Raw genomic sequence first — 15,190 nt, forward strand, 5'->3', positions numbered from 1 at the left:
ATACAAACATCAATTGCATCTACACGATGTTCCTACTATCTAATAGGTGAGGATAGGTCCTAATCCCATGCGATGATGCGTATGTGGGGTTAGTTTCCATGCTCTACTCCTATCTGAGACAGAATTTTGGTAGCACCTCCCCGCTGTTCTTCAAATACACATCCTGCCAGGGAGAGTGTGTATCCGGAGAACAACAGGGAGATGATGCCGAAACTCTGTCTTGGATCGAAGCAGACCATGGAAACTAACCCCACCTACGCATCCACGGGATGTCTAAAAAACATGGACAATTCGAAATAGGTATGATTTTAGATATGGAAATATCTACATATTTCCAACCGTATCTCTTTCGAACGGGAGACGCCTAACTGGGTTACGTGATCTATGACCATGATACAGAAAGAGGGGTTATACCTAGGGTGCGGTGGAGTCAGGCTAGCGGGGCCATGGCGGGTTGGTGCAGTGGCGAGGCGACGTGGTGCAGGTAGACCCGCAGCAGTGAGGAAGGCGATCGGGGTCGCCGAGGTACTCCTGCTCCGCTCCGACGGGCTCTTCTCTACAAAAAAAACATAAAACTATCAATACAAAATTTTGGCAGCACCTCCCCTATACGGTGAGGTTTCCAAAACCTGCAAGAAAACTAACAGCACAATGGCCGACATGCACATATATATGAACGGCACGATGGCCGACATGCACAAGATTATATCCAATCACATATATATAAAAATGTCACAACCACTCCTACGACTACCACCACTGCTACTCTACCACTACTACTACCACAACTACTAGTAATACTACGATGACGACGATGGTAGGGCATACCTAGTGGGCGTCGTAGGGCGGCGGTGGAGAAGGGGCCTGGGCGCCAGTGGACAAGGCGACGGCTGGGGAAGTGCCGGGGACGGCGCGTGATGAGGACATGACACCCATGCATATGACCATGTTTGGCACATGGTATGGAGGGGTAGGAGGCCAGCAAGGGTGTCCAAGTCAAGAAGGAGGTCCGAGGCTAATTCGGTTCGAGTCCCCGAGGTGGAGGCCCAAAGCAACTCAAGTTCGAGTCTGCCTCGGCTTCCAGGACCAGTCTGCCTTAAACTGGTCACCTAGGACGCATCCGGACTCCATTTTCGATGATCCACATATGCTTGGAGAGCTAATTTGATAAGGAAGCCAATCCAAGTGGTATCATGTCAAAATCCCTTAGAATCAACATGAATCATCAAAACAATTCAGCATCCATAATCTTCCAGGGTGCTGCGACAAAGTCTTTTGGTCTGTTGGACCGTGTATCATGTTTGGGCCTATTAGGGGCGCGTCCAGGGTAGGCGATGACCCTAAGACCACTTGGATTGGCTTATTTATCAAATTAGCTTTCCAACCATATGTGGATCGTCAAAAACGGAGTCCGGATGCGTCCTGGGTGACCAGTTTAAGGCAGACTAGTCTTGGAGGCCAAGGCAGACTCAAACTTGAGTTGCTTTGGGCCTCCACCTCGGGGACTCAAACCGAATTAGCCACGGGCCTCCTTCTTGACTTGGACACCCTTGCTAGCCTCCTACCCCTCCATACCATGTGCCAAACATGGTCATATGCATGGGTGTCATGTCCTCATCAGCGCGGGCGCGGGCAGAGGTGGCGGCGGCGCGGGCACGGCTGGCGCTGGCGCGGGCGGGGGCGGCGGCGGGGCTGGCGCCTCCTTCTTCTTCCTCCTTCCTCCTTCCTCCTTCCTCCTCCTCCTCCTCCTTCTCTTCCTCCTTCTTCCTCCTCTCCTCCTCCTCTCCTCCTCCTCCTCTCTTTCTCCTCCTCCTTGGGCGGCGCGGCGCGGGGGGCGACACGGGCGGGGGCGGCGGCGGCGGCGGGGCTGGCGCAGAGGCGTGGGCGTGGGCACGGTCCAGGGCTGGCGCGGCGGCGATGGGGCGTGGGCTGGGGCGGCGCGGGCGCGGGCGGCGGTGGCGGTGCTGGCGTGGGCGTGCGTGCGGTGTGTGTGCCAGCTGGGCCGTGAGGTTAAATCCCCTCTTTGCCAAGTGCCACCGATCTGGCACTCGGCAAAGTTTTTTTTTTATTTTTTTAATTCTTTTAATTCTTTGTCTAGTGCCACCTGGCCAAGCACTCGGCAAAGAGGGTTTTTTTAATTTTTTTTTAAAAAAAATCTTTGCCGAGTGCCATAGGCCCTGACACTCGGCAAAGAGACTCCTTTGCCGAGTGTCTTCTCCTAGCACTCGGCAAAGAGGCTCCTTTGCCGAGTGTCATTTTTTGACACTCGGCAAACCATATTTTTTTCACTTTTGACCTCCAAACTTTTTCTGCAGTCCTCAGACAATACTTGGTACTCCATGTTCCAATGTGGCACATTTCTCGGACTTTTTCTATATTTCTTTAATTTATTTCATTTACTTGAATTTTCTTGGATAATTCAAATTATAACTGCTAGTCATTCGAATAATGAAAAAAAATGAATGGAAAATGATATTCATGTTATTTAGTATAATGTGAGGCCGTATCCAAGAACAGACCACCAATTTCGAACATCTTGTTCACGAAACATGACCACGAACTTGCGGTCGAGTTGTTTTTAAATTCTATGAAAAGCAAACGAAGTCCGAAAATCATGAAACTTGTCAAGATGTCAAGATATCATATGTGGAGGTTGTGATAAAAAATTGAAGAGGTTTCGCGCAAGTTGTCACATACGATGCTTGCAAACCGAAGTCGGCCTCTTCACGAAATCGATTTCATGAAGATTTTATAAAAACCGCTCTAGATGTGGATGACATAAAAACCGCTTGTAACTAGGGTGGGGAGCACTATAGCTCACAAACCGCCATCATGTTACCTCTGGTTCTCTTATTGAAGATTGTGAAAGGGCTATATAAGAAGACCTTAAAGAAGGTGGGGAAAGAACGTTTGTATGAGGAGTCACTGAGCAAAGGTGGTCTTTGCTACAATTTGCGCTTGACTTGTCCATGCCAGCGAACCTTGCCAACGTAGCGAAAAAGACATAAGCAAAGCAGTATATAACAAAGAAATAACATCACATCAAGACCTAGATCTATTTTCTCTCTCCTCCATGGAAAACTAGATCTAGATCTAGATCTAGAGCACTGCCCAAAATGTTGAAAAAGAGAGGAGAGTAAGGATTGGGGAGCGGGTAGCAACCTCCTACGGTGTCCTCCTGTTGGGTAAAATAATCACACAAACATTGAACTTGAACACAAGTGTAAAGTTGTATTCATTTTCTCCTCGTACTGTACATGTCAGAGGGGGTATTTATAGAGGTACTAGTCTTCGTAAATGACATTTATACCCCCTCTCGTTAATATTACAACCCTTTTGAACTACAAGAGCAAAATCATCATTTTATCTTCAATAGTTGATTCTTCTGGCTCTTTCATCAGACTTGAAATTGACTTTGCTCTCATCTTTGCTTGACATGTGAAGTCTCTACGACTTCGCATCTTCTCTTTATCACAGAATGGAATTTAGTCCCTGACTTCACATCTTCATTTCATCAGAGTGAAGTCTAGATGTAATATTCGCCTTATTTATTCTATAAACAAATTTATTGTGAAAGTTTTTCAATTCCAAAGTTTTGGGACAAAGGTTTCTAACGAAGTCAAATGCCCAACCGTTTTTCAATTCCAAAGTTTTGGGACAAAGTTTTCTAACAAAGTCAAATCCCCAACACCTCCTTTAAGAAATCCAAGGTCAAAACTTCTGCCTCTAAAAAATAGTTAATTTTCAGGGTTTTGGAGCTCAAAACCCGTCAAAAATGGAGAAGTCGTGAGGAATAAGGTGGGGGCGACTAGGTGTTGCATTTATAGCCTCAAGATTCATGGATGCTGGCATTGTAAGGATGACCGCCTCCGTTAATCACCTATTAACGGAGGCGGTTGCCTTACAACAACCGCCTCTGTTAATGTGTTAACTGAGGCGGGCGGCATAAGGCGTCCACCTCGGTTAATCCAAGATTAACTGAGGCAGTCGGCTAAACGGTGCGTGCCTCAATTAATCCATTAACGGAGGCAGTTGTCGTAAGGCAACCACTTTCGTTAATCTAGAATTAATGTAGGCGGACGCCTAATTCTACCCGCCTTCGTTAATCCTTAAATGAGGCGGTCGCTCCACCGGCGGCCCTGCCACCGATTAACGGAGGCGGCCCCCCAGCCCGCTTGCCTCGGTTAATAAAATTACATCGCCTCGCCAAATCTTTTTTGTAGTAGTGTCATATGCACCTCAAATTTTGTCACCATCATACATTTACCACAAGTTAAAGAATTGTGAGGTTTGAGAAAAAATCATAAAAGGTTTACTATTTTTTTGTTTAATTGAATTTCCTTGGAAAAACAATTACTATCAGGTCAAAAAAAAAGCTTGCAGCGGTACCATAGGATCAATGACGAGTAAGAGTTCCCAATAGTTGAGCATCACTACTGGGTAGTAGGGACTTGGTAGCAATAGTTGAGCATCATTACCGGGTAGCAGAGACCCAGTAGTAATAGTTGGAGACAATTCCCTGTGTACCATTAAAAAAGATCGCAATACCTTGTGTGTCCTTGGAAAAGTTCAGCGGTCTTCAGCGCCACTACTCTAACTTTTTCGTGTCCTCCATGCCACTTCCGTCAGTTTAGGCTCTAACGCCGTCAAACTGCAGGTGTGAAAAGACGAAAATACCCTTAAGTCTAAATATATTATTAATTTTTTTGAGCATCTTAACGGCTTCAAATGAAAAAACTCAAAACTAGAAAGTTGTAGATCTCGTCGAGATCTATAATTTTCATATAAAAATTATTTTCATTTAATTCTGCAAAAAAATAATATGATTTTTCTAAGATATATTAATCATATCAAATCATATAATTTTTTTGTGAAATTAAATGAAAATAATTTTTATATGAAAATTATAGATCTCGACGAGATCTACAACTTTCTAGTTTTGAGTTTTTTTCATTTGAAGCCGTTAAGATGCTCAAAAAAATTAATAACATATTTAGACTTAAGGGTATTTTCGTCTTTTCACACCTGCAGTTTGACGGCGTTAGAGCCCAAACTGACGGAAGTGGCACGGAGGACACGAAAAAGTTAGAGTAGTGGCGCTGAAGACCGCTGAATTTTTCAGGGGCACACAGGGCATTGCGATCTTTTTTAATGGCACACAGGGAAGTTGAGCATCACTATCGGCTGCTATTCTAACCCGACGGTGAATGGGTTTCCAATATAACCAACATGCACGACCCTCCAAAATTTCACTTCTCCATCTCCCCACTTTTGCCTTTGAGGAACGCAGCCGGCCCCAAGCGCCCTCTCACTGTCGACACCGAGGAATGCCATGCCCTGAGCACCTCCATCTTTGACCTAGGACCGTCGTGCCCTGAGCACCACTGTTTTCTCTCCAAGGACCGCTGCCTCATGTCCACATGCCCCCATGACCTCATGCTCGGCGCACAAGTGACGTCACCACTGTGACTAAGGAATGATGCTCACTGTCCACCCCATGGAATGCCACCACCACTGGTCCCCTTGCACCTAGACCACCGGTGAGATCCTACTCGTCTTCCTCTACCTTACTAGATTGATTAAGATGGATGCATTTTGGATGTGAAATAGTTCAGATTTGGGAAGTACAAGAGGAAGGAGACGACATCGATTTTGGGACAGAAGTGCTTCTTGTATCTCTGTATGCTGACGTAGCTTAGTTGTTTGATCAAATGCCCATTAAAACCTAGTTGAATTGACTCTGTTTCCTCCCTCTCTTCTCTCCATTTGGTGTATAATCTATTCAAACTTTGTTAGTTGAAATTTTTAACTTATCAATCCTCTATAAACTTACTTAAGCACTAAGGTCAAACTCTCAATTATTGAAAAAATTAAGAGCTATCAGCTATGCCTCAACCCGCTTGATGACAACGAAGGAAATGCAATGCATCCACTGGACAATCTTATACTCTTATAAAGCAAAACCCCACTGGCTATTTATCTCAACATGCAAGTTGTCCAACTAGGCAATGCACTATCACATAAAAATAAAATCCACTAGCACATGGAACTATAATGTCCACGTCATCAAGACACACAAGCATTTTATTGTCCACGTCATCATACCACACAATCCAATAATCCGCAATTCCCGCATCAACGCGCGGGGTATGCTCACACTCCTTGCAAGCTGTACATGCCCCAACAGTGTTTCCCTCTCAAGGTGACACTCGGCTTTGCTTGGCCTATCCAAGAAGAGCATCACCTGCACGTTAGTGTCTTAGTGATATACCACGATTGTACATCAGTGTCAGCATTGACAATATTCTAAAGAAAAGGTCAACGAAGATATAAGTGCTTGACTATCCACCAGAGGAAGACACTGAAACTTGGTGGAAACAAGGGTACTACGAAGTTCAAGTTCGCCCATACATACATACATGTGGCTGTACGAAAATAAAGTTAAGCAAGATGTCAAAATGAACCAGTCCTATCTCCCATAAAAAACCCGCACAACAATCCTGCCAAGGTAGCTCACACTGCATGGGGTAACCCCAATCGGCCCCATCGGGGAAAAACAGTTTTCATGACAATATTTAACATCAAGAAACCAACATGGCTTATTACGAAGGCATCCAACGCACACAACACACTGCATGAAGATCATGATAATAAGGAAGTTTGAAAAGGGAGAAGGTTGACAACTTGATATTGAAAAGGAAGAAGAGATTTTTGTGGGTATTTATATGTAGGCTGATGTGAGTTGTAGGGTAGGTTTTGGTGTAAAATATATTTGGAGGGAAAGTAGGAGTGTCACGACTTGTCTCCGTTCGCTAACAATTACATCCTTTTCTTGAGGTCTTGTCAACTGTGATTTTCCTTTAGTATTGCTTCTCCATCTTTATGTAATTGTGCTGTAAGGTTCCTTCGGCCACATCCTCCTGGTCCTCTCAATATATTCTATAATATGCGGTGTCTAGCATTGACAAGTGGAGGTCCGGTGGTAGGGTGTGTGGAATTAGTGTGGAAAAATGCGAGACTTGCCATATGTGAGTGACTGAGTGGTGGCTCGCAAAACAATTTTTTCTATTTCTTGGTACAGTTCAATATTTTTTTGTGATTTTGAAAATCAAATTGTGGAGGAGGATGGATATCCAATTTCAGAGAAGGTTGACTTGGTAAAACCGTCCCATATATTTATTTTCAGGTTTTAAAACCATTGCCGTAAATATCTCATGTTTGTAATTGATGGCGTATTAAAAACTATTCTTGAAATTAATTTTGACTGTGTAAAAAAAATCTTTTGCTCTGTACTGTAAGATGCATGCACCCCGTGCAATCCAAGTCATGGAGAAGCGCACAGCGCTACAGCATCATCGCAGATTCGACAACTTCACATGCACACACCGAGTTAACTTTACCCCTGATCTGGGCAAATTTCTCGGTTGATGCCGATGTGCTGAAATCATATCACGTACGTACGTCTAACAACAGGGGCCACACCCTGTATGTTGTCCGCAAGGCGTACAGGGCAGTTGCAGTGGACCTGCGATCTTCAACTTGCCAACCAACAGCCTTGAAAAGTCAAATGATAAGGACTGGTGTGCTAGCTGCATTTCGTTTTGCATCACCAAAAATGAAATAAAAAAGGATAGATGCATGCATCTGTCGCCAAGAGACTACTTAGAAAGTTCTGATCCGTACGTATGTGACAACAACATCTCTAACTTCGAGGCCACGTGCGTGATGCATAGGGGTTGAAATAAAAGAAACCCAGCCTCAGCCATATCTCTCCAACTCCCAACTGATATCAGCATCGTAGACTCGAAAAATTGTGTCTCCTTTTCCTACCCTTCCATCCGCAGGTTAGTCGATCCAACTGCAGCTCTTGCTTATTATTACAATTAATTTTCCTTTGCATCTTGAAAAAGATTATGTGACCTTGCTTGCTTCTTTAATTCATCTGCAAGTTTTTTTTTTTACTTCGTTTTCTGTTGGTCTATCTTACTTCTGTGTTGTAATCATATCCCCTCTCTCGTGATCTCTGTCTCTTTTACGATCTCCTGTCCCTGCTAGCTAGCTAGAACAATTCAAGAAACTAAGACAGGCTTCTTTTGTCTAGCCAATCTACAAAACGTGGGCAAGCTTTTGCTCCGATATGATATGGGAGTATCAAATTAAACTGAGTCACCTTATTTGTTCCGAAAAGGAAGATGATGAAGATAAGGTGCATAGCTGCGCACCTTCTTGAATAATTCTGGTGCCCTCCATACCGGCCGTCCCCCCTCTTCTCGGCTATCCTCCTCTGGTCTCACTCGACCATGCAACTTGTAGATCATCAAAACAGCAGCGACAGATGAACCATGACTTCTCTCTCTCCACTACATTCTATTTAGATAACAAAAGTAGTTTTGACATCATCACTGACCAAATCTAAAAATGAAACGCCATCTAATGGCCGCCAAGGAAGTCCTACAAGACCTATACAAGAGTTTTGGCTTCATTTCTTAAAAAACAACAACATCATTTCTTGATAGGATAATGCCCACAAACAGCATCCGCCCCAATCAATAGCTTGCATAACCAATCAGCATATGCTAATTTTCCATGTTTTAGAATATGTGTTATATGATTACATGATACTTGTTGCAAGCATGCATATAGTCCCATGTATCTTTCTAGGTTGTTCCATATTTATTTTTGTTGCACCTGTACTTGATGAATGTTGTACTGATCTAACATCATTTCTAGAAATTAAATTTCATAAGAGGGTGCCCTTCATAAGAGAGTTGTTTCTCTAAGAAGAAAATTTGTCAAGAGAATGCTTTCTTGGTCATCTTTTCTATGGCTCTTGAGTTCATAAAATTGATTGACTTTGATACACTAGTCTTTGTATGTGACAATAATATAGAGCGACAAATAATCTTTCATTATATTCCTTGTCTAATAAAAGAAACATAAATATTTGATCTTGTTCTTGAATGGTACCATAGATAAGGAATGGATACTCAAGCTAATGAGCCCAGTACTCTACAAGACTTGCTATTGGACGATATCATAGGAGATCCAATTAGCCTTAAGCTATCCGTATTGGAAACCATCACAAAAAACTTTTCTGAGGAGCAGATTATTGGAAGTGGTGCATATGGGACAGTTTACAAGGTATGCAAAATATTATTCTAAAAAAAGGTATGTAAAATATCTATTACTATATATAATTCTTGACTTTGTAAGTGTGTTGAAGCATCTCAAAACTTATCATATCTAGTTTAACTAATTAATGAAGAAGTCCATGTTACTCATTTCAAGAACGAATCCAATCCATGAATCTAATAATAAATATTTTTAATTTTTATTTGAGTTATTCAAGACAATTTTTCATAGGTAAATATGGTAGTTGTAGCCTATAAGCTACGTCCAGCAGCCCTTTTCGAGTTTATTCTTGTAGATGGGACTGATTTGACTATCTACTTCATAAAATAAAATGCTTGGCATTTTAACTTTCAAATATATGTTTAAAATTCACCAAATTTATATCATTCTTCAATTTTTTTAAAGACAAACCTACAATTGTCATGACATTTATGTTCCCAAACTATATGTTTTGAGAGTTTTGGATGGTCAAAGTTTTCACAAGTTTGACCAGATCATGTACAAAATGTCAAGTAGTTATAACTTGAATGAGTACATCACCACTGGGCCTTTTCTATGTTAGGTATTGGCAACTGTCTTAAATATTTGAATTGTAAATTCAGCTCTAGTTTATTTAAAGCCAATATAATCTATTCTTACAGGGAAACCACCAAATTAAATGACCAATTCTTTCAGCATTCATAGCTAGATTATTTCTTTTTTCTAGCCATGGTACGTACGTTTTGTACTATGATTTAGACAGATGGCCGTGGAATTATTACTACATAATAATTTGGTAGGGTGGTTGAACATACACAGGGAGTGCTTGGAGATGGTTTTGTTGCAGTCAAGAAGTTATACTCACATCATGTAATCGAGGACACACCATTTCAACGCGAGGTTGATTGTCTGATGAGGATTAGACACCACAATATAGTCTGGTTTGTTGGATACTGTGCTGAAACACGTGTGGAGGTGGTGCGGCAAGGAGGGAAAAATATTTTTGCTGAAGCAAAAGAAAAGTTGCTTTGCTTCGAGTATTTGCATAATGGAAGCCTTCGCAGCTATGTCACTGGTATGATTGTGGAACGATAAACTTATATGTGATCTACATGCTCGGAATGGATTTTTTTTCCTAAGTACTCCATCCAATCCAAAATACTTGGCGCACTTTTGATTTATCATGGTCCAAAATATATTTAGGCATTACTTTCTACTGGAATAAGTTTTATTATTTACTATGTTTATGAGATTCCGTATGTACTTTTAAACACAAATATACACGTATCATATTATGATTTAAATGCTTTTTAGACTAGATATCTTAAAACATTTTGGTGGTCAAAGTCACAAGTCTCTGACTAGATTTTGTGCAAAATGTATTTTGCCATGAGCTGTACCAAAACCATAAGTACATATTCACAAAAAAAAAACCATACGTATATATATTGGTAAGTAGGGCATATTCAAGAGCTATTATTCCCTAAAACTCTACAAATAAAATGGAAAAAGTCTTCTACCATACCAAACAATGTGGTTCATTCTATTCACATGAAATTATTTGACTAATCGGTTTTGCCTACACCAGTGCACAAATATGTGACTTTTGCACACCAGATCGACATTGGAGCTGGAAAACACTGTAGAGATTCCATGCATATAATGCATTATATGCTTAAACATTACTGATGCAATATTCTACTCCATCCATTCCAAACTATAATACGTTCTGGCTTTTCTAGATACACTGCTATAAATATGTATAGACATAGTGTATATCTCAATGCATAGCAAAAACTATGTATCTAAAAAAGCCAAAACGTCTTATAATTTGCAATAGAGGGAATATTTCTTATTAATGTGTTTCTATTGAATTTATTTAAATACACTTTTTGGATTTGTAATCTTAAGATGTTTCGGAAATTCATGCAATAATCTGTCAAATTTTAACAAAGAATTCACAGGTATGAAGATTAGAGCATTAATCATATCATTGTGCAAAATTGGAAGAAAAGATATTTTGTACATTGAAGAAAAACAAATTCATAATGGCCTTCTCCTTTTCTCCAGTGTCCTGATTGTAAGTCATGTGTTCCATGTAAAATCGTTTACTCCAGTGTCTAGTAAATAAAAACCTCTATGTGGTATGCTGGAGACAAATTTCCAGAAATAAGTTGAGTTGCGCTCTCATCATTGGAGTAGCATACACATATATGGTACCAATCTAGCGAGCCACCTTCTGGCTACCATTATTTATATATAGAGTTAAGTCCTTATAATGTGCATGTAGACAAATTATATTTAATTTGTATTGCATATGTTGTGCTAAATAACAAGGTTGTGGCAATGAGACAAGTTTGGTACATTACTGTGAAGTTTCCAATATAAAAAAATTTATGTACTTCATTTATTGATGATCTGAGGATTTGTCATTCCTTTACTGTCGTTGATGTAATTGAGTGATATTCATTTTTACTTATACAGATGAACCTTGTGGGCTCCAGTGGCAAGTTTGTTACAAAATAATAAAAGGAATTTGTCTGGGTTTGCAATATCTGCATGAGATGAACATAATTCATCTAGATCTGAAACCAGATAATATATTGCTTGATGATGACATGATGCCAAAAATTGCTGATTTTGGTTTGTCAAGGTTCTTGGATGAAGGAAAAAGCCGAACAATCACTCAAGAAATACTCGGAACACGGTGAGCCAGGCACATAATTTCCCTAAGAGATTCACATTTAATCAGAGATACTATCTGTCCATTTGTTTCTTTCTCTCTGGTGTCATCTCTGTTTTGGGCCCCTGTCATGACTTTGTTGGTGTTCATCCATGCAGGGGATACATAGCACCTGAGTACTTAGACAATGGAGTGATCACAGTCAAGGCAGACATATACAGCTTGGGTGTGATGATCAGACATATGGTGATGGGACGTAATAATCAGGGAGCTACGACTGACGATGTATATTGATGGAGAAATATATATACTACTCCGTCTATTCCAAATTATAAGCCATTATGGCTTTTTTTGACACATAGCTTTTACTATGTATCTTGACATAATATATATATATATAGGTGCATAGAAAAATCTATATATCTAGAAAAGCCAAAAATATTTGTAACTTGGAATGGGGGAGTACTAATTAACCACCCCTTTACACACACACATAGTTTTGACACCATTGTAATATTGTTTTCAACGTTTTCCTAATGATACATATATGTTGCTAACCAGGTACTGAAAAGCTGGGCAATTAGGATGGAACAGGAACCATCAGAGATGAGGCGGACGCCATTGGAAATAGACTACTACCGGCAAATAGAAGCGTGCATGGAGATATCAGAGAGCTGCATAAAGTTTGAACCAGATAATAGACCGCCAACCATTGCGGATATCCTCCGTCGGCTTGTGAAAACAGAGGCAAAGGACCAGTCTGTCGTGACAGGTACTCCAGCGCTAGGACGGGTACGTACCTGCAATTATATGTATGCATCCTTTCGATCAGTTCACTAAAACACTTGATTTGCGTGAGCCCATTGTCAGTGTTTCTAATGAACTGCGTTCACCAATCAATACATCCAAAAGCTTGAATGACGTGATGAATAAAAGGGAGTGCGTGGACTAAAAGTTACACTACTGATCTTTAGTGTGGCCAAAGAACATTGTTTCCTTGTGTGCCAGTAGATTCAAAATAGAGGTTTCTATGACCACAATGACCACGCACAGGATTGAAGTACCCAATGTTAGAACTAACTTGGGCGCAAAGTGTGAAACAAATCTGTTCTTAGCCTAGAACATGATCGCTAACATCAATTGAAAGTGAAAACTGAGTAGATGAACATACCAGAGCTATGTGATGCAATGTATGCCTCTGTGATGGCGTACATGTACGAACCTTCACCAATCTAAGTAGAATCGCGCTTTCAATCCCACCATATCCTGGACTGACCGGTTGTACATATGTTAGATTAAAGTACTAGTCGGATTTAGGGGCTAAACCCCCTACCTCTTATCTATAGGCTTTGTGGGACTAGAGAGGATTCCTCAATGACTTAGGGCTCCTTCGGTTGCTAGGGGCAGAAAAATGCATGTGGGTTTCTATGCCAAAAGGATTGGCCCCAACGCACATGACCACACCCCCCCCCCCCCCACCACCACCACTTCCTTCCAGGTGATAGAAACCCTGTTGGGGACAAATTCACAAGGACTGCTCGGAAGGCACAGGGTTGCTGCTGATCACATTAAACTAGGTTAAACAGATTGAGCAGTCATAGGTTAATCTAAATAAACTCATGTGCCTATGTCATTGGACTCAGTTGTTGGCTGTGGCTGAGGTCATATTCCAACACCCAAATCCTTCTTTAGTGCTTTAGTGGAGAACCAAACATTTTGGTTATATATGTTGAAACGATTTTGTGTTCCTTTTGTTGCAGATAAGCTCCCTCGCCAAATTGATGGAGGGCCTGCGGTTGATGGCATCCCAACATCCATCCTCTGGCGGCGATGGGAGTACTAAGGCGTTGGTATCCGGGCCACCTCTGCTGGCATCGCCCAACAGATCAGGGGACCCAAGCCCTGACCTTGATAAGGTAGATTAACTTTTTTCCCTGTTTCTAGATGCTTAATAATGAATGTCACAGCCATCACCGATAGAACACGTAATTAATTAACTGCCAGAATTTATCTTGTTTTACGAATGCAGATTTCTTGGTTGGATAGAAAAAAGAGTGCCAAGTGCTACATGCTATCATCGAGATTATTACATATTGAACATGTAGATATAGGCGGCTACTGGAAGTGGATCAACCGCTCGGATTCCAGGTTTCATTTGCATTGCACACCTATATATAACAATGACGTGCCAACAGTAGAGGTAAAGTTAAATGTAAGAGACCATATACATGCATGCGAACTAACATACTGCATTTTGATCTGTTTCTCTGTTGACGAAAAAAGATTTGCTGAGTGTGCCGAGCTCATAAAGGTCTACTTCTTGGCGGTGATTGGGGAGATTTTAACCACGGAACTGTCCCCGGGCACGACCTACGCGGTCTACCTCGTGTACAAGCTGGCCAGCGACGCTGCTGGCCTGAACGGCGTCCAGACGTCGTCGGTCAGGCTCTACGGCGAGAGAACTGTCACCACCAGCAGCGTCAGTGTGGATCCTGCGGCGCGTACCGCCGCCGCCGGCATGGTTCGGCCTGTGGCCAGACAGGACGGCTGGATGGAGCTGAAGCTGGCCGAGTTCGCCCCTGATGACAAGCTGCTGCTCAACGAGAAGGCTGTCATAGTGGACTTCCGCGAGGAGAACATTCGCGTGCTGAAGAGCGGACTCATTGTCGAAGGTATGGAGTTCAGGCCCAGGGATTGAAGCTCCCGCCGCCCACTGTGTGTCAAACTGTGATTGGACATTAGACTTCGCGAGATCGAACACATTTTGTCCATGTTATTAAGGTGGATGCATGACTGCTAATATAATAATGTGGCCTCCTATTAAGGTGGATGTAAGTCTTCAATAATATACTAGCGTGATGATATTATTTGGGCAATAATATATGTAACTCCTATTACCGTACTGTCATTTGAGACTTATTTGGATAACTACATTATGTTAAGTGTTGCTTGCATGTTTGTTTTCATGTGTAGGTGCTGGTTTGTGATAACCTTCAACTATAAGAGGCCTTTCATATTGTGGGTGAAGGCCACCATAAGGGCTGTTGGGCTACCCAAGCTCCTTCTCTTTAGTGGGCTTGTTCTTGTTCTTCTTTAGGGATACTGAGCTAGGTTTCCGGATGAGAAGGGGTATGGTGTTTACTGACAAACTTCAGCAATTTCTTCTCTATAAAACTAAAAAGCAGGTAGCGCTTTCTCATCCGAACCTTGGTTTTACCATGCTCCCTGAGTAGATGTGGGCACCCAATTACACCAAACTGGTCCGTTCTATTCTACGATTTTTCCTTTAATTCGATCATCTGCAATACGAACCGATAAGTTACAAAAGATTATCAAAACAGTGCAAATTATCAAAACTGACCAATTCCAGCCCAGTTTCACATAAGCAAGAATCAC

General features: G+C 41.7%; 1 protein-coding gene across 5 annotated transcripts; it reads left to right on the forward strand.

Annotated features, from left to right (window-relative positions):
• The first annotated feature begins 7,746 nt into the window (after positions 1-7,746).
• LOC136485345 (cysteine-rich receptor-like protein kinase 25) lies at positions 7,747-14,727 on the forward strand. Of its 5 annotated transcripts, XM_066482258.1 has the most exons (9): positions 7,747-7,844; positions 8,973-9,141; positions 9,931-10,186; positions 11,596-11,818; positions 11,953-12,079; positions 12,356-12,586; positions 13,555-13,710; positions 13,824-13,942; positions 14,078-14,727. In XM_066482258.1, exons 2-9 carry the CDS (start codon positions 8,980-8,982, stop codon positions 14,490-14,492), a joined length of 1,689 nt encoding a protein of 562 aa, XP_066338355.1. In that variant the 5' UTR covers positions 7,747-7,844; positions 8,973-8,979; the 3' UTR covers positions 14,493-14,727. The 5 variants fall into 5 exon arrangements, with proteins under 5 accessions (XP_066338355.1, XP_066338352.1, XP_066338353.1 ...); XM_066482255.1 differs by having other exon boundaries at positions 13,824-14,727; XM_066482256.1 differs by lacking the exon at positions 7,747-7,844 and having other exon boundaries at positions 8,988-9,168; positions 9,912-10,186; positions 13,824-14,727.
• Positions 14,728-15,190: the final 463 nt, after the last annotated feature.

Source organism: Miscanthus floridulus, chromosome 10 (genome assembly GCF_019320115.1).
Source record: "Miscanthus floridulus cultivar M001 chromosome 10, ASM1932011v1, whole genome shotgun sequence".
Taxonomy (NCBI): Eukaryota; Viridiplantae; Streptophyta; class Magnoliopsida; order Poales; family Poaceae; genus Miscanthus; species Miscanthus floridulus.